This window comes from Netta rufina, assembly GCF_964035555.1.
Source record: "Netta rufina genome assembly, contig: SCAFFOLD_122, whole genome shotgun sequence".
In the NCBI taxonomy this organism is placed as follows: domain Eukaryota; kingdom Metazoa; phylum Chordata; class Aves; order Anseriformes; family Anatidae; genus Netta; species Netta rufina.
The window spans coordinates 35,859-59,122 of NW_028168877.1; the positions used below are offsets into that span (position 1 = coordinate 35,859).

The window sequence follows — 23,264 nt, forward strand, 5'->3', positions numbered from 1 at the left end:
CCCCCCAAATCCCCTACAGCCCCCACACAACCCCTACAACCCCCCCTAATCCCCTTTAATCCCCCCAAATCCCCTATAACCCCCCCAAATCCCTTATAACCCCCCCCAATCCCCTATACACGTGCCCCCTATAGCCCCCCCCCCCGCAGCGTTTCTCATTTTGGGGCGTTTCGGTCCGTTTTTGGTGTCGTTTTTTATCTAAAAGGAGCAGACGCAGCGCCGCTTGGAAAAGGAACCAAAAAAAACCCAAAAAAAACGAGAAAAGCACAACAAAAAAAAAAAAAAAAAGAAAATTGCGCCCCGCTGCCCCCCCCCCCCCCACCCCAAAAAATGCATCGGGGGGGTCCCCGAGGTGACCCCAAAAGGAGGGGGGGGGCCCAAAAGTCACGGGGGGGTCCCCAAAAGGGCCATAAAGGGGATGGGGAGGTCCCAAAAGTCACGGGGGGGGCCCCAAAAGGGAGGGGAGGGGTCCCCAAAATGGCCATAAAAGGGGATGGGGGGTCACTAAAGGGGTTGGGGGGGTCCCAAAAGGGCCATGAAGGGGATGGGGGGCCCCAAAAGTCATGGGGGGGGTCCCTAAAAGTCACGGGGGGGTCCCCAAAAGGGCCATAAGGAAGACGGGGGGGTCCCTAATGGGATGGGGGGGCCCTAAAGGACGTGGGGGGGGTCTCCAAAATGGCCATAAAGGGGACGGGGGGGCCCTAAATGGGATGGGGGGTCCCCAAATGGGGCCATTAAGGGGATGGGGGGGCCCTAAATGGGATGGAGGGGTCCCTAAAGGAGACGGGGGGGTCCTCAAAGGGCCATAAAGGGGATGGGGAGACCCTAAATGGCTGGGGGGGGCCCTAAATGGGATGGGGGGGTCCCCAAAAGGGCTATTAAGGGGCAGGGGGGGTCCCCAAAATGGCCATTAAGGGGACAAGGGGACCCCAAAAAGGGATGGGGGGTCCTTAAATGGGACAGGGGGACCCCAAAAGGGATGGGGGGGACCCCAAAAAGGGATGGGGGGGGCCCTAAATGGGATGGGGGGGGTCCCCAAAAGGGCCATTAAAGGGCCAGGGGGGTCCCCAAAATGGCCATTAAGGGGACAAGGGGACCCCAAAAAGGGATGGGGGGGCCCTAAATGGGATGGGGGGACCCCAAAAAGGGATGGGGGGGTCCCCAAAAGGGCCATTAAAGGGCCGGGGGGGTCCCCAAAATGGCCATTAAGGGAACAGGGGGACCCCAAAAAGGGATGGGGGGTCCTTAAATGGGACAGGGGGACCCCAAAAGGGATGGGGGACCCCAAAAAGGGATGGGGGGACCCCAAATTGGGCCGGGGGGGCCCCCACCTCCCTTGGGACCCTGGAGGGTGACCCCCGGGGACGGGGCGGTGGCACGCGCCCCGCGTCACCCAGCGCCCCCGGGGGGGCCCCAAATTGGGGACGGGGGACACGGGGGGCGGGTCCCGGGGGGGGGGGTCCCAGAGATTTGGGGTCCCGGGGGGGTCGCGGGGGGGTCACAGGAAGTAATCGGCCACCGGCTTCTTGGAGGGGATGCCCCGCGTCTCCTGCGGCGCCGCCTCGAAGATGATGAACTCCTTCTGCAGGTGCTCGTCCAGCTCCAGGATGGCCGCCACGTTCCCGCACCTGTGTCGTTAGCGTGTCATTAGCGTGTAATTAGCATGCCGTTAGCATGTCATTAGCGTGCCATTAGCGTGTGGGGGCCCCCCGAGTGGGTTTGGGGGTCTGGCTTCGTGGTGGGGTGGCCCCGTTGGAGAGGAGCTCAGCGAGTTGTGCCATTCTTAGCATGTTCTTAGCGTGTTCCTAGCATGATCTTGACATGTTCTTAGCGCGTTCTTAGCGTGTTGGGGCTCCCCTTTAAGTGTAGTCATTGACCGGCCCCGTGATGGGGACGACCCCATCGTGGTGTCACTCGGAGCCCTCTAGGGTCGCCCAACCCCCCCATAGACCCCATGTCCCTTCACATGTCCTTAGCATGTTCTTAGCATGTCCTTAGCATGTTTTGGCCACCAATGAAGTCATTAAGAGCAGCTGGAGATTAACTCCATAATGGGGACAACCCCATTGTGGTGTCACTCGGAGCCCTCTGGGGTCCCCAACCCCACCATAGACCCCTGTGTCCTTCACATGTCCTTAGCATGTTCTTAGCGTGTCCTTAGCATGTTGGGCCTACTCTACATGACGAGTTGGAGACTGATCCCATTGATGGGACCGGTCCCACCAAGCATCACTGGGAGCCCTCTGGTCCCCCAACCCTTCCACCAATCCCTGTGTCCCTTAACATGACCTTAGCATGTTCTTAGCATGTCTTTAGCATGTCACTAGCATGTTGGGACCATTCTCCATGACGAGTTGGAGACTGATCCCATTGATGGGGCCAGTCCCACCAAGCATCACCCGGAGCCATTTGGCACCACCAACCCCTATGCCCCTTCACATGTCCTTAGCATGTTCTTAGCATGTCACTAGCATGTTGGGCCTCTCCTAAAGCAGCAGAGGGGTCACAGCCACCACCCCACAACACACCCATCCCCACCCCAACACTTCCCACCTCTCCCACGAACCCCCCGCCCCCTCGACGTGTCCTTAGCGTGTCCTTGGCGTGTCCTTAGCGTGTCGCTGACCTGTAGCAGTAGTTGGGGGCGGACCAGACGGTGAGGACGGTCTCGTTGAAGTGCCACTTGTAGCCCTCCATCACCAGCTGGTGGGCCCGGCAGATCATGTCGATGTCGTTGGAGGCGTTGAACTGGGCCACCACGTCGCTGCCGAACAGGTAACCCGCGCCCCGCGGCGACACGCCCCAGCCCGTCGTGTCTGGGGGGGGGAACACGCGTGTGTCAGGGCCGGGACACGCGTGTCGGGGGCTGGGTCACACGTGTTGGGGGCTGGGACACGCGTGGGAGGGGCTGGGACGTGGAATAGGGTCATGGATTTGGGGTCTAGATATGTGGTGGGGGGTAGAAACGCGTGTGGACACGCGTGTTGGGAGGTGACATGCGATGCACACGCATGTTACACGTGTGTCTGTGGTATGTGGACATGCCTGGGGAGTCAGAGGTGTGTCATGGGGCTGAGAATAGTGTGGATCTGGGGCTGTGTGGGTGAACACGTGGCCCAAATGGGTGTCATATGTGTCCACACACGTGGCTCCACGTGATGACACGTGTGTCGTTGGCGTGTCACCCAGCTGGGGTCAACGTGTGACATCGTGCGTGGCCGCGGGGAGCCCACAGCCCACCCCCTGCCCCTCCACGCCTCGTGGGACACCCGGGGATGTCACAACACCTCCCAACACGTGACGTCATGTGATGTCATGCGATGTCACGCGTGTGCGGCGCCCACCTTCGGGGTCGGACCAGAGCAGGTCGCACATGGGGCCGTCGTGGGGCACCTCCTGCTTGCGGTCGATGGTGCGGATCTGGTCCAGGGTCTGGATGGAGGGCGAGAGGCCGCCGTGCACGCAGAAGATCTGCGGGGACACGCGTGTGCTTAGCATGTTCCTAGCATGTTCTTAGCGTGTGACACAGGGCAGGGATGTCCTGGTGTAGCCCCATCATGTGTGGCCCTCTCCCAGCTCACACAAGCTCTTGGTGGGTCCTTAGCGTGCTCTACCGTGCCTGTAGCATGTTTTACCGTGTTCTTAGCATGTTCTATGTCATTCTATGCCCTTAACATGTTCTGCCATGTCCTTAGCGTGACCCAGAGTGCGCACTTGGCTGTAACACCACCGACGATCCCAGCGCAGCACACGCAGGTTACCCAGACCCAACGCGCCCTTAGCATGTTACAGCGTGTCCTTAGAATGTTCTAGCATGTCTTTAACATGTCCTTAGCGTGTCCCAGCGTGTTCATCTTGCCACCAGTGATAACAGGGACACCGCAAGGGGCAAAGCTGATGACCCAGGGCCCTCACACGGACCTCCTACCACCCTTCCATGTGCTTAGCATGTCCTTAGCGTGTGCTAGCATGTTCTTAGCATGTCCTAACACACCATTAACACCTCCTAATGTCCCGTTTTTACTCCCAATAATGAGGAAAACACCACGAAGGAGCGAGCTGCAGATGCAGGGCCCACACACGGGCCTCCCCACACCCCACACATGTGCTTAGCATGTGTTAGCATGACCTTAGCATGTTCTTAGCATGTTCCAGCTCACTATTACCACATCCTAACACCCAGTTTTACTTCCAACAACCCCTGGAAGGGACCGAGCTGCACACACAGGACCCTCATGTGCCTCCCCACACCCCTCTGCATGCACTTAGCATGTCCTTAGCATGTCCTAGCATGTCATTCTCATGTCCTAACTCACGCTTAGCACACGCCTGCACCAAATTTTGGCCAAAATGACAAAATAAAAGACTAAAAGGGGCCAAGAGGTGGAGGCAGGGCCCTCCCCACACCCTTAACGTGCCCTTAGCGTGTGGCGAGGTGTCCTTAGCATGTGCTGGCGTGTTCTTAACATGTGTTGGCGTGTCCTTAGCATGTACTAAAGCATCCTCAGCACATCCTTACCCCCTCCTAACACCAAATTTCACCCTCAAAACTAGAAGAAAGACCCCGAAGGCCCACCCAGGACCCCCGCAGGGGCCGTCCCGTGACCTTCCCGTGTCGTTAGCGTGTCGTTAGCGTGTCGCACCTTGCCGTCGATGATGGCGGAGAGGCTGAGGTAGTCGAAGATCTCAGTGCAGTAGCGCCAGACGGTGACGGAGCCGTACTTGCGCAGGCACTCGTCGTAGAAGCCGTAGACCTGCGTAATCTGACGGCTCTCGTGGTTGCCCCGGATTAGGGTGATGCGGTCGGGGTAACGCACCTATGGGGGGGGGGGGGGGGTTAACGCAGGTGGGTGGGGGGGTCAGGGACCCCCGGCAGCACCCATGGGTGCCCTGGTGGCCCTACCTTGAGCGCCAGCAGCAGCAGGAAGGTCTCCACGCTGTAGAAGCCCCGGTCCACGAAGTCGCCCATGAACAGGTAGTTGGTCTCGGGGACGTCCCCGCCCACCTGGGGGGGCAGATTAGGGGTGGGGGGGGCAGATTAGGGGCACAGGGGGGCAGATTAGGGTCGGGAGGGTCAGATTAGGGGCAGAGGGGGGCAGATTAAGGGCAGAGGGGGCAGATTAGGGGCAGAGGGGAGGCAGATTAGGGTCAGGAGGGCAGATTAGGGTCACAGAGGGGCAGATTAGGGTCGGGGGGGCAGATTAGGGGCAGAGGGGAGGCAGATTAGGGTCACAGAGAGGCAGATTAGGGTCGGGAGGATCAGATTAGGGGCAGAGAGGGGCAGATTAAGGGCAGAGGGGAGGCAGATTAGGGTCACAGGGGGGCAGATTAGGGTAGGGAGGGCAGATTAGGGGCAGAGGGGGGCAGATTAGGGGGTTAGGGGATGCAGATTAGGGTCGGGAGGGCAGATTAAGGGTGGGGGAGGACAGATTAGGGTCACAGAGGGGCAGATTAGGGTCACAGAGGGGCAGATTAGAGTCAGAGGAGGGCATATTAGGGTTGGGGGGCAGATTAGGGTCACAGAGGGGCAGATTAGGGTCAGAGGAGGGCAGATTAAGGGCAGGGGAGGACAGATTAGGGTCACAGATAGTCAGATTAGCATCATGAGGGACAGATTAGGGGGTTAGGGGAGGCAGATTAGGGCCAGGGGGGCAGATTAGGGGTATTTAGGGGGTGTTTTGGGGGAGAAGGTAGGGGTTGGGGGGCATTTAGGGGCAGATTTTGGGGGGTGGGCAAAGGGGAGGGGGCATTTGGGGGCCGAGGGGGCACGTCTGGGGCAGGTTGGGGGGCAATTAGGGGATGGGGGGCAATTAGGGGATATGGGGGGGCAATTAGGGGATATGGGGGGGCAATTAGGGGATGCACAGGGGAGCAATTAGGGGGCAATTAGGGGATATGGGGAGCATTTATGGGGCATGGGGGCACTTGGGGGACAAATAGGGATATGGGGGGCAATTAGGAATATGGGGGGGGCAATTAGGGGACGAGGGGGGCAATTAGGGGGTGAGGGGGGGCAATTAGGGGGGGCAACTCACCCTGAAGAGCTCCTTGAGGTCGTAGAACTGCCCATGGATGTCACCGCACACCTGGGGGGGGCAACAAAAAAGGGGGGGGTCACACCCCAAAACTGCCCCCCAGGGACCCCTAATTACCCCCCCAGACCTCTAATTACCCCCCCTAGCCCATTAATTACCCCCCCAGCTCACCGTGACGGGCGAGTCGACGCGCTGCACATTGCTCTCCTCCACCAGGATCTCCCTGGGGGGCAAACAGCCATCAATTACCTCCCCGGGGGTGGGTTAATTACCCCCTGAGGGGGTTAATTACCCCCCGGGGGGGTTAATTAACGAGTTAATTAGCTAATTGGGGTACCTGGCCTTGGCGCAGAGCGCCTTGACCTCGCTCTCCTTGATGAGCTCGCAGCGCCGCAGCTGCTCGATCTGCCGGTCCAGGTCGCTCAGCTCCCCCATGGCTGGGGCAAAAGGGTCAGCAATTGCCCCACTGGGGCCCTAATTGCCCCCACGGGGCCCTAATTGCCCTTATGAGGGTCCCTAGTTGCCCCCAAGCTGCCCCATGGGGTCCCTAACTGCCCTATGGGGTCCCCAAGTGCCCCTTAGTGTCCTTAACTGCCCTAAAGGGGCCCTACAGGATCCCCAATTGCCCCCACGGGTCCCTAATTGCCCCAAGGGGGTCTCTAATTGCCCCCACGGGGTCCTAATTGCCCCTAAGCCGCCCTATGGGGTTCCCAAGTGCCCCTTAGTGTCCCTAATTGCCCTAAAAGGGCCCTATAGGATCCCTAATTGCCCCCACGGGGGTCTCTAATTGCCCCAGAGGGGGCCCTAATTGCCCCCAGGGGTCCCTAATTGCCCCTGAGCTGCCCTATGGGGTCCCCAAGTGCCCCTCAGTGTCCTTAACTGCCCTAAAGGAGTGCTGTAGGATCCCTAATTGCCCCTATGGGGGTCCCTAATTGCCCCTATGGGGGTCCCTAATTGCCACCAAGCTGCCCCATGGGGTCCCTAAGTGTGCCTAACTGCCCTAAAAGGGCCCTATAGGATCCCTAATTGCCCCCACGGGGCCCTAATTGCCCCATGAGGGTCCCTAGTTGCCCCCAAGCCGCCCTATGGGGTCCCCAAGTGTCCCTTAGTGTCCCTAACTGCCCTAAAGGGGCCCTATAGGATGCCTAATTGCCCCCACAGGGGTCCATAATTTCCCTCATGGGGTTCTAATTGTTCCTATGGGGGTCCCTAATTGCCCCTGAGCTGCCCCATGGGGTCCCAAGCTGCCCTATGGGGTCCCCAAGTGCCCTTTAGTGTCCCTACTTGCCCTAAAGGGGCCCTACAGGATCCCTAATTGCCCCCACGGGGTGCTAATTGCCCCTATGAGGGTCCCTAATTGCCCCTGAGCTGCCCCATGGGGTCCCTAACTGCCCTATGGGGTCCCAAAGTGCCCTTTAGTGTCCCTACTTGCCCTAAAGGGGCCCTACAGGATCCCTAATTGCCCCCACAGGGGTCCCTAACTGCCCCATGGGGTCCCTAATTGCCCCTGAGCTGCCCCATGGGGTCCCTAAGTGCCCCTAATTGCCCTAAAGGGGCCCCATAGGATCCCTAATTGCCCCAGGGGGGTCTCTAATTGCCCCTATGGGGGTCCCTAATTGCCCCCAAGCCACCCTATGGCGTCCCCAAGTGTCCCTTAGCCTCCCTAACTGCCCTAAAGGGGTCCTGTAGGATTCCTAATTGCCCCCACGGGGTCCTAATTGCCCCTGGGAGTCCCGAATTGCCCCTATGAGGGTCCCTAATTGCCCCTGAGCTGCCCCATGGGGTCCCAAGCTGCCCCTAATTGCCCTGAAGGGGCCCTACAGGATCCCTAATTGCCCCCACGGGGGTCCCTAATTGCCCCATAGGGTCCCCAATTGCCCCCCAGCTACCCGGAGGGGAGGATCTCTGGCCCCATAACCACCCCCCCAGCCCCATAAGTGCCCCCTCTGCCCCCATAACCCCCCCACCTCCCCCAAAGCACCCCACAGCCCCTTCCCTGCCCCATAACAGCCCCATAACCACCCGTGCCCCATAACTGCTCCATAGCCACCCCTGTGCCCCTCTTCTGCCCTATAGCGTCCCATAAGCACCCCATAGTCCCCTTCAACCACCCCATAACTGCCCCATAGCCCCTCCTGTGCCCCATAGCACCCCCATATCCCCCCACAACCTCCCCATAACCACCCCATAGCCCATCCCATACCCAATATCAGCTCCATAACCAACCCACAGCAGCCCCATAACCACCCCCGTGTCCCATAGCGCCCCCAAAACACCCCATAGCAACCCCGCAGCACCCCATAACCACCCCATAGCCCCTTCTATGTCCCATAACAGCCCCATAGCCCCCCATAACAACCCCATAGCAGCCCCATAACCACCCCCATGCCCCATAACCACCCCATAGCAACCCCACAGCCCCTCCTGCACCCCATACCCCCCCATATCTCTCCCCAACCGCCCCATAGCAGCCCCACAGTTCCCCATAACCACCCCATAACCACTCCCTAACTCCATAACTGCCCCATAGCAGCCCCACAGCCCCTCCTGGGCCCCACAGCACCCCCATATCCCCCCACAACCTCCCCATAACCACCCCATAGGCCCTCCCATGCCCGGTATCAGCCCCGTACCCCCCCATAACTGCCCCATAGGCACCCCACAGCCCCTCCTAGGCCCCTTTGTGCCCCATAAACACCCCATAGCCCACCCCAACCACCCCATAGCGCCCTCACAGCCCCTCACAGGCCCCATAGCAGCCCCATACCACCCCATAACCACCCCACAGCCCCTCCTGGGCCCCATAGCACCCCCATAACCCACCATAACAACCACATAGCAGCCCCATAACCACCCCCATGCCCCATAACTGCCCCATAGCAGCCCCACAGCCCCTCCCGTGCCCCATAGCACCCCATAACCCCCCCCCAACCACCCCATAGCAGCCCCACAGCCCCTCCTGGGCCCCATAGCACCCCATAACCCCCCATAACCACCCCATAACCACTCACTAGCCCCATAACCGCCCCATAGCCCCCCCCACAGCCCCTCTCCTGCCCCACAACCCCCCCATAACCTCCCCCGTGCCCCATAACCACCCCATAGCCCCCCCCAACCACCCCATAACCACCCCATAGCGGCCCCCCAGCCCCTCCCCGTGCCCCATAGCCCCCCACAGCCCCCCAAACCCCCCCCAAAGCCGCCCCCGGCCCCTCCGCACCCGGCGGCGGCTCCGCGCCCCCCCTCCGGCCGCCACCGTCCCCGCCGCCGCCGCCTCAACGTCACTTCCGGCGCGGCCCCGCCTTCAGCCCCCTCCTCCCCGGAAGCCGGGCGGAGGCCACGCCCCCCTGAGCGGGCTGTAGGGAGGGGGCGGTGCCTCCTCTTTAGGGGTCCCCCCCCCGGAACGCGAGGGCCGGCGCGGGGGTTCCGCGCGGTTTTGGTTCCGGGGGGGGCCAAAATTAGGGCCTGGGGGCCCCCAATTGTCACCTGGACCCCCCCATTGTCACCTGGAGCCCCCCATTGTCTTCTTGACCCCCCCATTGTCTTCTTGACCCCCCCATTGTCACCTGAGTGTCCCCATTGTCACCTGGGTGTCCCCCCATTGTCCCCAGACCCCCCCACTGTCACCTGGGTGTCCCCATTTTCCTCTGGGACCCCCCCCCCACTGTCACCTGAGCGTCCCCATTGGCACCTGGACCCCCCCCCCCATTGCCCACCGGCTGCCCCCATTGTCCCCAGACCCCCCCCATTGTCCCCTGGGACCCCCCCATTGTCACCTGAGTGTCCCCATTGTCCCCGGGTGTCCCCCCATTGTCCCCAGACAGCCCCCATTGTCCCTTATGTGTCCCCAGGGTGCCCCCCCTGTTCCTGTGTCCCCACGTCCATGTCCCATGTCCCCACCCCACGCCACCCTGATGTCCCTGCCCCACTTGTCCCCACATCCCTCAACGTCCCCTTTCCACATCCCCACGTCCCTTTGTGTCCCCACTACGTCCCCATGTGTCCCCAAGTCCCTCAATGTCCCATATCCCCATGTCCCCACCATGTCCCTATGTCCCTCAGTGTCCCATGTCTATGTCCCCATGTGTCCCCACCATGTCCCTCAATGTCCCATTTCCCTCTATCCCCATGTCCCCTCCATGTCCCCTTTCCATGTCCCCACGTCCACGTCCTCATGTCCCCACGTGTCCCCATCATGTCCCATGTCCCTCAGTGTCCCATTTCCATGTCCCCACATCCCTCAATATCCCCTTCCCACATCCCCACGTCCCTTTGTGTCCCCACCACGTCCCTATGTGTCCCCATGTCCCTCAGTGTCCCATTACCACGTCCCCACCACATCCCCCATGTCCCTCAATGTCCCATTTCCCTGTGTCCCCGTGTCCCCACATGTCCCCAAGTCCCTCAATGTCCCACGTCCATGTCCCAACGTGTCCCCACCACGTCCCCACGTGTCCCCATGCCCCTCAATGTCCCTTGTCCCTATGTCCCCACACATCCCCCACATCCCTCAGTGTCCCATGTCCCCACGTGTCCCCACCATGTCCCTCAATGTCCCATTTCCCTCTGTCCCCATGTCCCCACATCCCTCAACGTCCCCTTTCCACGTCCCCACGTCCCTTTGTGTCCCCACCACGTCCCCATGTGTCCCCAAGTCCTTCAATGTCCCATATCCCCACCACGTCCCCATGTCCCTCAATGTCCCATTTCCCTCCATGTCCCCATGTCCCTCAATGTCCCATTTCCCTGTGTCCCCATGTCCCCAAATGTCCCCAAATCCCTCCATGTCCCCTTTCTGTGTCCCCACGTCCCCCCCGTGTCCCCCCCACGTCCCCTGAGGCGTCGGCCCTGCAGGCAGCGTTCCTTTATTGAAAGGCGAGGGGACGGGGAGAGGGGACAGGAGTGTCACACGGCGCGGCGTTCCCCGCTGACGTCACGGCGCTCCCGGTGACGTCACGGCGTCCCTGGTGACGTCACGGCGCTCCCGGTGACGTCACTCAGTAGGCGTGGTTGGAGACGAAGAGGGACTCGCTGGCGGCCGCCCCCGCCTGCCCGCTGGGGGTGTACTTGCCTTGGCACGCCAGGGAGTTGGCCTGGGGACAGGGACACGCGTGTCACACGTGGGGACACCACCCAGACACGCGTGGGACCGTGGTGGCACCACCCAGACATTCATGGGACAATGGTGGCACCACCTTGACTCATGTGGGATGGTGGTGGCACCTTCTAGAAGGATAGGGGACAATGGTGGCAGCACCTGGACTCACGTCTGATGGCCGTGGTGCCACCCCTTTGGGGACACGGGGCTGTCACCCCGCAGAGCCACGGTGGTCCCCAAATGTTCTCCATCCCCCTGATGTCCCCGTGGGACACCTCCTCCAACCCCAAGACCTCCTCCACCCCAAAACATCCCCAACGTTGACCTACTAGAACCTTCTTGAGGTCCTCCTGGACCTCCATGACCATAACCACGTCCCCAAGACGTTCTCCAGCCCAAAATGTCCCCAACGTTGACCTACCAGAACCTCCTAGACCACCATTGACCACGTCCCCACCCCTCTTCCAACCCCAAGACCCCCTCCACCCCCTAGATGTCCCCATGTCCATGACATTGACCTACTAGAACCTTCTTGATGTCCTTGGGGACCACCATGACCATGACCATGTCCCCAAGACCTCCTCCACCCCAAAGTGTCCCCAACGTTGACATCCCAGAACATTCTTGAGGTCCTCCTGGACCACCACTGACCACGTCCCCACCCCTCCTCCCACCCCAAGCCCTCCTCCACCCCCAAATGTCCCCAATATCCCCAACATTGACCTACCAGAACCTTCTTGGTTCTTCTTGATGGTCTCATGGACCACCACGACCACGTCCCCAAGACGTTCTCCACCCCAAAATGTCCCCAATGTTGACATCCCAGAACCTTCTTGAGGTCCTCCTGGACCTCCATGACCATAACCACGTCCCCAAGACGTTCTCCACCCCAAAATGTCCCCAACGTTGACCTACCAGAACCTTCTTGAGGTCCTCCTAGACCACCACGACCATGACCATGTCCCCAAGACGTTCTCCACTCATGGATACCCCCAACATTGATGTACCAGAACCTTCTTGAGGTCCTCCTTGACCACCATTGACCACGTCCCCACCCCTCCTCCAACCCCAAGACCCCCTCCACCCCCTAGATGTCCCCATGTCCATGACATTGACCTACTAGAACCTTCTTGATGTCCTTGGGGACCACCATGACCATGACCATGTCCCCAAGACCTCCTCCACCCCAAAATGTCCCCAATGTTGACATCCCAGAACCTTCTTGAGGTCCTCCTGGACCTCCATGACCATAACCACGTCCCCAAGACGTTCTCCACCCCAAAATGTCCCCAATGTTGACATCCCAGAACCTTCTTGATGTCCTTGGGGACCACCATGACCATAACCACGTCCCCAAGACCTCCTCCACCCCAAAATGTCCCCAACATTGACCTACCAGAACCTTCTTGAGGCCCTCCTGGACCACCATGACCATAACCACGTCCCCAAGACGTTCTCCACTCACGGATACCCTCAACGTTGACGTCCCAGAGCCTTCTTGAGATCCTCCTGGACCACCACGACCATAACCATGTCCCCAAGCCCCCCTCCACCCCAAAACGTCCCCGAGGCTGACGTACCAGGGCCCTCTTGACGTACTCCTCCTGGGCCGCCTTGGTGTTCTCCTTCTTGCCGCTCCAGGCCCGCAGCGCCGAGGCCTGCAGCGCCCGCCCGTAGGAGAAGGTCAGGGCCCAGGGCTTCGCCAGGGGACACCGGTTGATGGCGTTGAGGTTGATGGACGCCTCCTCCTCGCTCTGGCCCCCCGACAGGAACGTGATGCCTGGGGGGGGCGCGCGGGGACGGGGTCAGCATCGGGAGGACGTGGGGACGCCGCGAGGATGTGGCCGTGGGGATGGGGACAGCGTGGGGTTGGGGACAAGGACACCACGAGGAGGTGGCCATGGGGACGGGGACACCATGGGGATGGGGACACCATGGGGTTGAGGACACCACGAGGACGTGGCCATGAGGACGGGGACGCCATGGGGTTGAGGACACCACAAGGACGTGGCCATGGGGACACCATGGGGTTGGGGACACCACAAGGATGTGGCCATGGGGACGGGGACACCATGGAGTTGAGGACAAGGACACCACGAGGACATGGCCATGGGGACACCATGAGGACGCGGCCACGGGGACACCATGGGGTTGAGGACAAGGACACCACGAGGATGTGGCCATGGGGACACCATGAGGACGTGGCCATGGGGATGGGGATATCATGGGGTTGGGGACACCACGAGGATGTGGCCATGGGGTCGGGGACACCATGGGGTTGAGGACATCATGAGGACGTGGCCATGAGGACACCATGGGGTTGGGGACACCACAAGGATGTGGCCATGGGGACGGGGACACCAAGAGGTTGAGGACACCACGAGGACGTGGCCATGGGGACTGGGATATCATGGGGATGGGGACACCACAAGGACGTGGCCATGGGGACACCATGAGGACGTGGCCATGGGGACAAGAATATGACCATAGGGACCAGGGTGATGACACCATGGGGATGGGGACACCACGAGGACACAGCCATGGCGATGGGGACACCATGGGGACACAGCCACATGGACCAGGGCAGTGCGGGGACAACGTGGGGACGTGGCCATGGGGACACCACAAGGGTCACCTCCAGGGCCATGGGGTCACCCTTGGGACTGGGACACCATGGGGAGTGTGATGGCCACGGGAACGTGGCCATGGAGGTGGGGACACCATGAGGATGTGGCTATGGGGACACCGTGAGGACACCACGGGGATGTGGCCAGGAGTATGGGGACCCCATGGGGACGTGGCCACAGTGATGGGGACATGGCCATGAGTATGAGGACCCCATGGGGACATGGCCACTGTGAGGGGGACCCCATGGGGACGTGGCCATGAGCATGGAGACCCCATGGGGACATGGCCACCGTGACGGGGACACCATGGGGACAAAACCACAGTGATGGGGACCCCATGGGGATGTGGCCATGGTTACAGGGTCACCAGGGGGACGTGGCCATGAGCATGGACACCCCATAGGGACATGGCCACCGTGATGGGGACACCACGGGGAGGTGGCCACAAGTATGGAGACCCCATGGGGACAAAACCACGGTGACTGGGACCCCATGGGGATATGGCCACCATGTTTTGGACCCCATGGGGACATGGCCATGAGCATGGAGACCCCATAGGGACGTGGCCACCATAACGGGGACGTGGCCACGAGCACGGAAACACCGCGAGGACGTAACCACGGGGACCCCATGGGGATGTGACCACCGTGACGGGGACCCCGTGGGGGGACACGGGGCCGGGTGACACTGACCGGGCACGGCGGGTGGCACGGTGCGGCGCAGGGCGGTGACGGTGGCCATGGCGATCTCCTCGGGGCTGTACTTCTTGGTGCAGGAGTGGCCGGCTGTCACCATGTTGGGCTTCAGCAGCGTCCCCTCCAGGTAGACGTGGTGGTCGCTCAGCGCCTTGTAGACGGCCGCCAGCACCTGGGGACGCGTCGGGGACAGGTTGGGGACAAGTTGGGGACACTTTGGGGACACCTCGTGGGCATTTTGGGGGCATCACCCACCTTCTCGGTGACGTACTGGCAGCGCTTCAGGTCGTGGTCACCATCTGGAAGGATCTCGGGCTCCACGATGGGGACGATGCCGTTCTGTGGGGACACGGGGACGTCAGGGACACCCCCCAGGGGGACAGGGACACAGCGGGGGGTGGGGTGAGGGGCACCAGAAGGTGGCCTGGGCTACCCAGTGGGGACAGGAGGTGACGCGTCGCAGCTGGGAGGCCACCACGGGGTGCCCAGAGGTGACACGGGGGTGGGGACGGGGAAGTGACACGAAGGGAGGACACGGGGAGGTGCCACCAGGGCGGGGAGGTGGCACCAAGCCCACTGGGGGTGGCACCACGTCAACTGGAGGTGGCAATAGGTCAACTGGAGGTGTCACCACGTCAACTGGAGGTGGCGTATATCAACGGGAGGTGCCACCAAGCCAACTGAAGGTGTCACCATGTCAATGGGAGGGGCCACCAGAGCGTGGAGGTGGCAGTACTGTCAACTGGCAGGGCCACCAAGCCAACTGGAAGGGCCACCAGGGCATGGAAGTGGCAATATGTCAACTGGAAGTGCCACCAAGCCAACTGGAAGTGGCAATATGTCAACTGGAGGGGCCACCAAGCCAACTGGAGGGGCCACCAGAGCGTGGAGGTGGCAGTACTGTCAACTGGCAGGGCCACCAAGCCAACTGGAAGGGCCACCAGGGCGTGGAAGTGGCAATATGTCAACTGGAAGGGCCACCAAGCCAACTGGAAGGGCCACCAGGGCGTGGAGGTGGCAATACTGTCAACTGGAAGGGCCACCAAGCCAACTGGAGGGGCCACCAAGCCAACTGGAAGGGCCACCAGAGCGTGGAGGTGGCAATATGTCAACTGGAGGGGCCACCAAGCCAACTGGAAGGGCCACCAAGCCAACTGGAAGTGGCAATATGTCAACTGGAGGGGCCACCAAGCCAACTGGAAGTGGCAATATGTCAACTGGAAGAGCCACCAAGCCAACTGGAGGCCTCCAACCACCACAGGGCACCAAGAGGGGACACGGGGAGGGGAAGGGGGGACACGGGGCCGGGGACCTGCTGGCAGATGCTGGCGTAGCGCGCGAGGACGTTGGCGTTCTCCAGGATGGCGAGGCGCGAGGGGGTGTGCTCCGAGATCTTGAGGACGCAGCGCCACTTGGCGAAGTCGGCCCCGTCCTTCTTGTACTGGGCGCAGCGCTCCATCAGCCCGTCCAGCCCTGGGGGGACACCGCGGTGGCATCAGGGGTGGGGACACTGCGGTGACATCGGGGGTGGGATCATGGATGGGGACGCCGTGGTGGCATCGGGGACATCGCTCACCTTGGGTCGTGGTCTCGCCGTTGGTGCCAGCCAGGGGCACGACTCCCTTGTCCACCTGGGGGACGGGAACAGGGTCATCGGGGTGCTGGCCCGGTCCCCTCCCTGACCCCACGTGTCACCCCCCATGTCCCTAACACCCCAAGGTCCCCAAGATGTCCCTACCTCAACGTGGCCACCTAACGAAGCCACCGTTGACCCGGTTGACCAACACCAAGGAGCCCCCAAATCCCCTCAACGCCCTCGATGTCCCCAAGACCCCAATGTCCCCAAGGCCACCGTTGACGTGGTTGACCTGGATCCAAGAGCGTCCCATGTCCCCAAGACCCCCCAACACTCTTAATGTCCCCAAGATGTCCCCACCTCAACGTGGCCACCGTTGACGTGGTTGACCTGGAGCAAGGAGCGCCCAAGTCCCCAACACCCTTGATGTCCCCAAGACCCCAATGTCCCCAAGACAACCCCAACGTCCCCAAGACAATCCCAATGTCCCCAAGATGACCCCAACCCAACGAAGCCACCATTGACCTGGTTGACCAGCACCAAGGAGCCCCCAAATCCCCCCAACACCCTCAACGTCCCCAAGACGATCCCAACGTCCCCAAGACGACCCCAACCCAATGAAGCCACCGTTGACCTGGTTGACCAACACCAAGGAGCCCCCAAATCCCCCCAATGCCCTCGATGTCCCCAAGACCCCAACGTCCCCAAGATGACCCCAACGTCCCCAACACCCCAACGTCCCCAAGACGACCCCAACGTCCCCAAGACGACCCCAACGTCCCCAAGACGACCCCAACCCAACAAAGCCACCATTGACCTGGTTGACCAACACCAAGGAGCCCCCAAGTCCCCCCAACACCCTCGATGTCCCCAAGACCCCCATGTCCCCAAGACAACCCCAACGTCCCCAAGACAACCCCAACGTCCCCAAGACAACCCCAACGTCCCCAAGACAATCCCAACGTCCCCAAGACGACCCCAACCCAACGAAGCCACCGTTGACCTGGTTGACCAACACCAAGGAGCCCCCAAGTCCCCCCAACACCCTCGATGTCCCCAAGACCCCAATGTCCCCACAATGTCCCCGAGGTCCCCACCTTGATGCCAACGACGGCGCCCTTGCCGCGGATGACCTGGGGGAAGGGGCGCCCATCGTCGGCCGACTGGTAGAGGGTCTCGTGGAAGAGGATGACGCCGCCGATGCAGGGGTCCACGCGCTTGTCGGCCGTGAAGAGCAGCTGCCGGTACCAGCGGCGGTTCTCCTCCGTGTTCTCCGCCCCCACCGAGCTCAGCCGCTTGGCGATGCTGCCTGGGGGTGGCCCAGTATAGACCGGTTTACTCCCAGTAAGCCGTAGTGGTCTCCCGGAGCTGCGCCAGTAGCTCCCAGTAGCTCCCAGTGACACCCCAGGAGCTCTCGTGGACCTCCTGGTGCCACCTCGAGGTTCTCAGACACTTCCCCATCCTCTTTGAAGTCATACCAGTACGTCCCAGTATGAACCAGTACATCCCAGAATGTCCCAGTATGTCCCTCTGGTCTATTGGTGGTGCCCCAGTGCCTCCCAGTAGCTCCCAGTGCCTTCCCAGGAGCTCTCGTGGACCTCCTGGTGCCACCTTGAGGTTCTCAGACACTTCCCCGTCCTCCTTGAAGCCGTACCAGTATGTCCCAGTATGACCCAGTATGTCCCAGTATGTCCCTCTGGCTTATTGGTGGTGCCCCAGTGCCTCCCAGTAGCTCCCAGTACCACCCCAGAAGCTCTCAAAGCCCCACTGGTGCCACCTCAAGGTGCTCAGCTGTTTCCTCATCCTCCCTGCTTCCATCCCAGTTCCTCCCAGTAGCTTCCAGTGCCCTCCTGGTGCCGCTCCAGCATCTCCCAGTAAGGTCCAGTGCCCTCCCAGTGCCCCTCCGTATCACCCAGTGACCCCTCGGCCCCTCCCAGTTCCTCCCAGTCCCGTCAGAGCTGACTCACTCCCCAGCACTTCCTCAATACTGGGCAGGGCGGCACCTCCCAGTTGTTTCCTGTCTGCCCCAGTTGCTTCCAGTCTGTCCCAGTTGCCTCCCAGTCTGTCCCAGTTGCCCTCAACCCCACCCCAGCAGCTCCCAGTGCCCTCCCAGCGCCCCTCAACCCCCTCCCAGCGCCCACCAGTCCCTCCCAGCCCCAAACCAGTCCCACCCAGCCCCCTCCCAGCCCCCACCAGTCCCTCCCAGTGCCCTCCCAGTTCATCCCAGTGCCCACCAGTGGACTCATCGGCAGCTAGGATGCCCTTGCCGGGGGCCACGATGCGCCGGGCGATGTCGGCGAGCTCCTGCTTCTGCTCGGGGGTGAGCGCCGGGTACTGGTGCGGCATGGTGGTGGCACTGGGGACAAGAGGGGGACAGCGTCAGGGGGGGCGCGGGGGGACACCGGGAACCCGGGGAGAACCTCGGGAACCCCATGAGAACGTTGGGGACCCCTTGGAGAACCCATGGGGACATCGGGGACCCCATGGGGGACATCAGGAACCCCATAAGAATGTTGGGGTCCCCTTGGAGAACCCATAGGGGACATCGGGAACCCCAAGGAGAACCCATGGGGAACATCAAGAACCCCAAAAGGAACATCAAGAACGTTGGGGACCCCATGGGGACATCAAGAACCCTACAGAGAACTTTGGGGACCCCATGGAGAACCTCAAGAACCCCATGGAGAACGTTGGGGTCCCCTTGGAGAACCCATAGGGGACATCAGGGACCCCATAGGGAACATCAGGAACCCTAGAGAAGGTTGGGGTCCCCTTGGAGAACCCATAGGGACATCAAGAACCCCAAGGAGAACCCGTGGAGAACATTGGGGACCCTACAGGGAACACTGGGGACGCCATGGAGAACGTTGGGGTCCCCTTGGAGAACCCATAGGGGACATCAGGGACCCCATGGGGAACCCACGGACATCGGGGACCCCATGGAGAACATCAGGAACCCCATGGAGAACCTATGGAGAACGTTGGGGACCCCATGGAGAACATCAGGAACCCTACAGGGAACACTGGGGACCCCATGGGGAACATCAGGAACCCTAAAGAAGGTTGGGGTCCCCTTGGAGAACCCATGGGGACATTGGGGACACCATGGGGAACATCAAGAACCCCATGGAGAACATCCGGAACCCCATGGGGAACATTGGGGTCCCCTTGGGGAACCCATAGGGGACATTGGGGACCCCACGGGGAACATCTAGAACCCCATCGAGAACATTGGGGTCTCCTTGGGGAACCCATAGGGGACATTGGGGACCCCAGGGAGAACCCCTTGGAGGACATCAAGAACCCCATGGGGAACATCAAGAACCCTACAGAAGGTTGGGGTCCCCTTGGGGAACCCATGGGGACATCGGGGACCCCAGGGAGAACCCATGGGGAACATCTAGAACCCCAAGGAGAACATCAAGAACCCCATGGAGAACATTGGGGTCCCCTTGGGGAACCCATAGGGGACATCGGGGACCCCACGGGGAACCCATGGACATCGGGGAACATCAGGAACCCCATGGGGAACCCATAGGGGACATCAAGAACCCCATGGGGAACATCAGGAACCCTAGAGGAGGTTGGGGTCCCCTTGGAGAACCCATGGGGACATTGGGGACCCCAGGGAGAACCCATGGGGACATCGGGGACCCCAGGGAGAACCCATGGGGACATCGGGGACCCCAGGGAGAACCCAGGGAGAACTTTGGGGACCCCATGGGGAACACCAGGAACCCTACAGAGAACCCGTGGAGAACGTTGGGGACCCCAAAAAGAAACCCATGGGGACCCCAGGGACACCCCGTGGGGACCCAGGGGACACGGGACCACGGTGGCTGGGAGGGGGCACCCATGGGTGCTGAGGGGACAGCGAGGGGGACACCAAGGGGACACCAAGGGACCACCCGAGGGGACACCAAGGGGACATGGGGACACCGAGGAGGGACCCAAGGGTGCCTGGGGACACCCAAGGGACATCGAGGAGGGACCCAAGGGTGCCTGGGGCCACCCAAGGGTGCTTGGGGACACCCAAGGAACCGCCCAAGGGGACACCAAGGACATCAAGGAGGGACCCAGGGGCCACCGAGGGGACACCCAAAGGACCTGGGGCCACCCAAGGGGGACACAGGAGCACCCAAGGGACCTGGGGCCACCAAGGAGGGAGCTGGGGGACATCAAGGAAGCACCCAAGGGACCTGGGGCCACCCAAGGGGACACCAAGGAGGGACCCAGGGGCCACCCAAGGGGGACAGGGGGGACCCAAGGGACACCCAAGGGGGACAGGGGGGACCCACGGGACCTGGGGGACATCAAGGAAGCACCCAAGGGACCTGGGGCCACCCAAGGGGACACCAAGGAGGGACCCAGGGGCCACCCAAGGGGGACAGGGGGGACCCAAGGGACACCCAAGGGGGACAGGGGGGACCCACGGGACCTGGGGGACATCAAGGAAGCACCCAAGGGACCTGGGGACACCCAAGGGGACACCAAGGAGGGACCCAGGGGCCACCCAAGGGGGACAGGGGGGACCCAAGGGACACCCAAGGGGGACAGGGGGGACCCACGGGACCTGGGGGACATCAAGGAAGCACCCAAGGGACCTGGGGCCACCCAAGGGGACACCAAGGAGGGACCCAGGGGCCACCCAAGGGGGACAGGGGGGACCCAAGGGACACCCAAGGGGGACAGGGGGGACCCACGGGACCTGGGGGACATCAAGGAAGCACCCAAGGGACCTGGGGCCACCCAAGGGGACACCAAGGAGGGACCCAGGGGCCACCCAAGGGGGACAGGGGGGACCCAAGGGACACCCAAGGGGGACAGGGGGGACCCACGGGACCTGGGGGACATCAAGGAAGCACCCAAGGGACCTGGGGACACCCAAAGGGGGCAGAGGGCACCCAAGGGACACTAAGGAAGCACCCAAGAGACACCAAGGAGGGACTCAGGGGCCACCCAAGGGGGACAGGGGGCACCCAAGGGACACCCAAGGGGACTTGGGGACACCCAAGGGACACCCAAGGGGATGTGGGGCCACCCAAAGGGGACAGGGAGCACCCAAGGGACACCCAAGGGGGACAGGGGGCACCCAAGGGGACTTGGGGACACCCAAAGGGAACCCAAGGGCGACGGGGAGCACCCAAGGGCCACCCAAGGGGACACCCAAGGGGGACAGGGGGCACCCAAAGGACACCCAAGGGGCCACCCAAGGGACACCAAGGGCCACCCAAAGGGGACGGGGGGCACCCAAAGGGACACCCAAGGGGGACAGGGGGCACCCAAGGGACACCCAAAGGGACTTGGGGACACCCAAGGGCCACCAAGGGACCACCCAAAGGGGACAGGGCCACCCAAGGGACCTGGGGGCACCCAAGGGTGCGGGGCCACCCACCGGGTGTCCGAGCGCTGCGGGAGCCGGTGCCGAAATGGCAGCGGGGAGGGGACGGGGAGGGGACAGGGGGACACGCCCGGGGGGGGAGGGGACAGGGGAGGGGACACCCGGGGGCCACCCCCGCACCCAAGGGCGCTTCAAGGGCACCCCGCCCCCCGCCGGGCCCCAAAACCTCCCTTTTCTCCCCCAAAATCCGCAGGGTTCGCCCCAAATCTGCGCTCTTTGCCCTCAAGATTGTCTCCTTGATACCAAAAACTCCTGTTTTTACCCCAAAACCGGCTCCTTTTTGCCCCTAATTGTCACTTTTTGCCCCCAAAACCAACCCCCCGCACCCAAAACCCACGTTTTTCGCCCCAAAAAGGCGTCCCCGCACCCAAAATCTGCGTTTTTGCCTCCAATCTGCTCCCTTTTGCCCCAAAATTGCACTTTTCGCCCTCATCACCTACTTTTTTGCCCAAAATTTGGGTTTTTCACATTTAAACCACCTTCTTTTTGCCCAAAATCTGTGTTTCTCACCCCAAATCTGCTCCTTTAACCCCAAATCTGCGTGTTTTTGTCTCAGATCTGCGCCCACACCCAAAATCTGCGCTTTTCTCCCCGAAACCACCTCCTTTTGCCCTAAACCTTCGTTTTTCCCCTCAAATCACCCCCTTTAAACCCAAAAACCCATATTTCACCCCAAATCTGTGTCCCTCCCCTTGTAATCTCCCCCCACACCCAAAATTTGGGCTTTTTGCCCTAAAATCTTGGCTTTTCCCCCAACCCCTTTCCCGCACCCCAAATCTCCCTGCTTCACCTCAAATCTCTCCCCACACCCCAAACCTTCCCCTTTTGGCCCCAAATTCCTCATTTTTTCACCCAATTTTCTACCTCTACCCCAAAACCCCTAAAATCTGCTCTTTTCACCCCAAAAACCTCACACCCCGCTGCCCAACCCCTTCACCCCCAATTCCCCTCCTTTTCCCCCCAAATCCGCCTCCTCCACTGCCAAACCCCCCCTTTTTCACCCCAAACCCCTCCTCGCCCCCAAAACCGCCGTTTTTCGCCCCAAAACCTCCCCCTTCGCCCCCAAACCTCAAATTTCCCCCCAAATTTCCCCCTCCCGCCCCCCAAATCCCCACTTTTCCCCCCAAACCTCTCCCTAACCCCCCACGACCCCCTCACCCCCCCCATTCGCCCCCAAATCCGCCCTTTTTGCCCCCAAAACCTCCCCCCCTCCCCTCCCCCACCTGGGCTCGGGGAGCGGCCGGACGCGCGGGAACGAGGGGGCGGGGCCTGCCGCGAGGTGACGTCACGGGTGGGGGGACCGGGAGGGCGCGCTCTTAAAGGGGCAACGGCGCGCTGAGTCCGGGGGGGGCCCACCAGGTCCTTTTGGGGTGGGGGGGGACATGGGGGGGTTTTGGGGGGTCCAGAGGGGTTTTGGGGGGCCCCAAATTTTTTTTTTAGGGGGGGCAGAGGGGTTATGGGGGGGGTTGGGGGGGAAAGGGGGGTCCAAATTTTTTTGGGGGGAGGTCCAAAGGGGATTTGGGGGGGGCTTGGGGGGTCCAGTGGGGTTTTGGGGGGATCCAGAGGGAATTTGGGGGGGGTCCAGGGGGGGTGGGTCCCATGGGGGGGGTTGGGGATGCCCTGGGGGGGGTTATGGGGATGGGGGGGGGATCAGAGGGGGGTTTGGGGGGTCTTGGGTGGGGGGGGAGGGCAATTTGGGGTCCCCCCCAAAAAAAAAAGACCCCCCCAAAAAACTCACCAGGGTGGGGGCGTCCGGGGGGGGCAGCAGCCGGGGGCTGGGGGCTCCCCCCTATATAGGGGCGCCGGGGGGGGCCCCCCCGCCCTGACCTTCT

The 23,264-nt window shown here is 61.9% G+C and overlaps 2 protein-coding genes across 4 annotated transcripts; both read right to left on the reverse strand.

Moving 5' to 3' along the window:
* Positions 1-625: 625 nt before the first annotated feature.
* On the reverse strand, positions 626-9,326 carry PPP4C (protein phosphatase 4 catalytic subunit). The gene is made up of 9 exons (XM_084307150.1): positions 9,256-9,326; positions 6,373-6,472; positions 6,207-6,258; positions 6,036-6,086; positions 4,904-5,005; positions 4,644-4,817; positions 3,345-3,471; positions 2,627-2,816; positions 626-1,628 (listed from the first exon to the last, which is right to left on the reverse strand). Exons 2-9 carry the CDS (start codon positions 6,468-6,470, stop codon positions 1,499-1,501), a joined length of 924 nt encoding a protein of 307 aa, XP_084163276.1. The 5' UTR covers positions 6,471-6,472; positions 9,256-9,326; the 3' UTR covers positions 626-1,498.
* Positions 9,327-10,884: 1,558 nt separating this feature from the next.
* Positions 10,885-23,243, reverse strand: ALDOA (aldolase, fructose-bisphosphate A). Of its 3 annotated transcripts, none has more exons than XM_084307152.1 (9): positions 23,171-23,243; positions 18,266-18,387; positions 17,129-17,340; positions 16,032-16,086; positions 15,768-15,928; positions 14,711-14,794; positions 14,453-14,627; positions 12,714-12,913; positions 10,885-11,128 (listed from the first exon to the last, which is right to left on the reverse strand). In XM_084307152.1, exons 2-9 carry the CDS (start codon positions 18,375-18,377, stop codon positions 11,033-11,035), a joined length of 1,095 nt encoding a protein of 364 aa, XP_084163278.1. In that variant the 5' UTR covers positions 18,378-18,387; positions 23,171-23,243; the 3' UTR covers positions 10,885-11,032. The 3 variants fall into 3 exon arrangements, with proteins under 3 accessions (XP_084163278.1, XP_084163279.1, XP_084163280.1); XM_084307153.1 differs by lacking the exon at positions 23,171-23,243 and adding an exon at positions 22,656-22,795; XM_084307154.1 differs by lacking the exon at positions 23,171-23,243 and adding an exon at positions 21,427-21,451.
* Positions 23,244-23,264: the final 21 nt, after the last annotated feature.

Excerpts from the sequence above, each read along its gene's own strand:
- ALDOA (XM_084307152.1), bottom strand. The coding sequence starts at position 18,377 with ATGCCGCACCAGTACCCGGCGCTCACCCCCGAGCAGAAGCAGGAGCTC. Across the intron at positions 15,929-16,031 it reads CGGCGAGACCACGACCCAAG|GGCTGGACGGGCTGATGGAG; the intron begins GTGAGCGATGTC and ends GTGTCCCCCCAG. Across the intron at positions 14,628-14,710 it reads GCCAGTACGTCACCGAGAAG|GTGCTGGCGGCCGTCTACAA; the intron begins GTGGGTGATGCC and ends ACGCGTCCCCAG.
- PPP4C (XM_084307150.1), bottom strand. The coding sequence starts at position 6,470 with ATGGGGGAGCTGAGCGACCTGGACCGGCAGATCGAGCAGCTGCGGCGC. Across the intron at positions 5,006-6,035 it reads ACCTCAAGGAGCTCTTCAGG|GTGGGCGGGGACGTCCCCGA; the intron begins GTGAGTTGCCCC and ends CTGCCCCCCCAG. Across the intron at positions 3,472-4,643 it reads CCGCCATCATCGACGGCAAG|ATCTTCTGCGTGCACGGCGG; the intron begins GTGCGACACGCT and ends GTGTCCCCGCAG.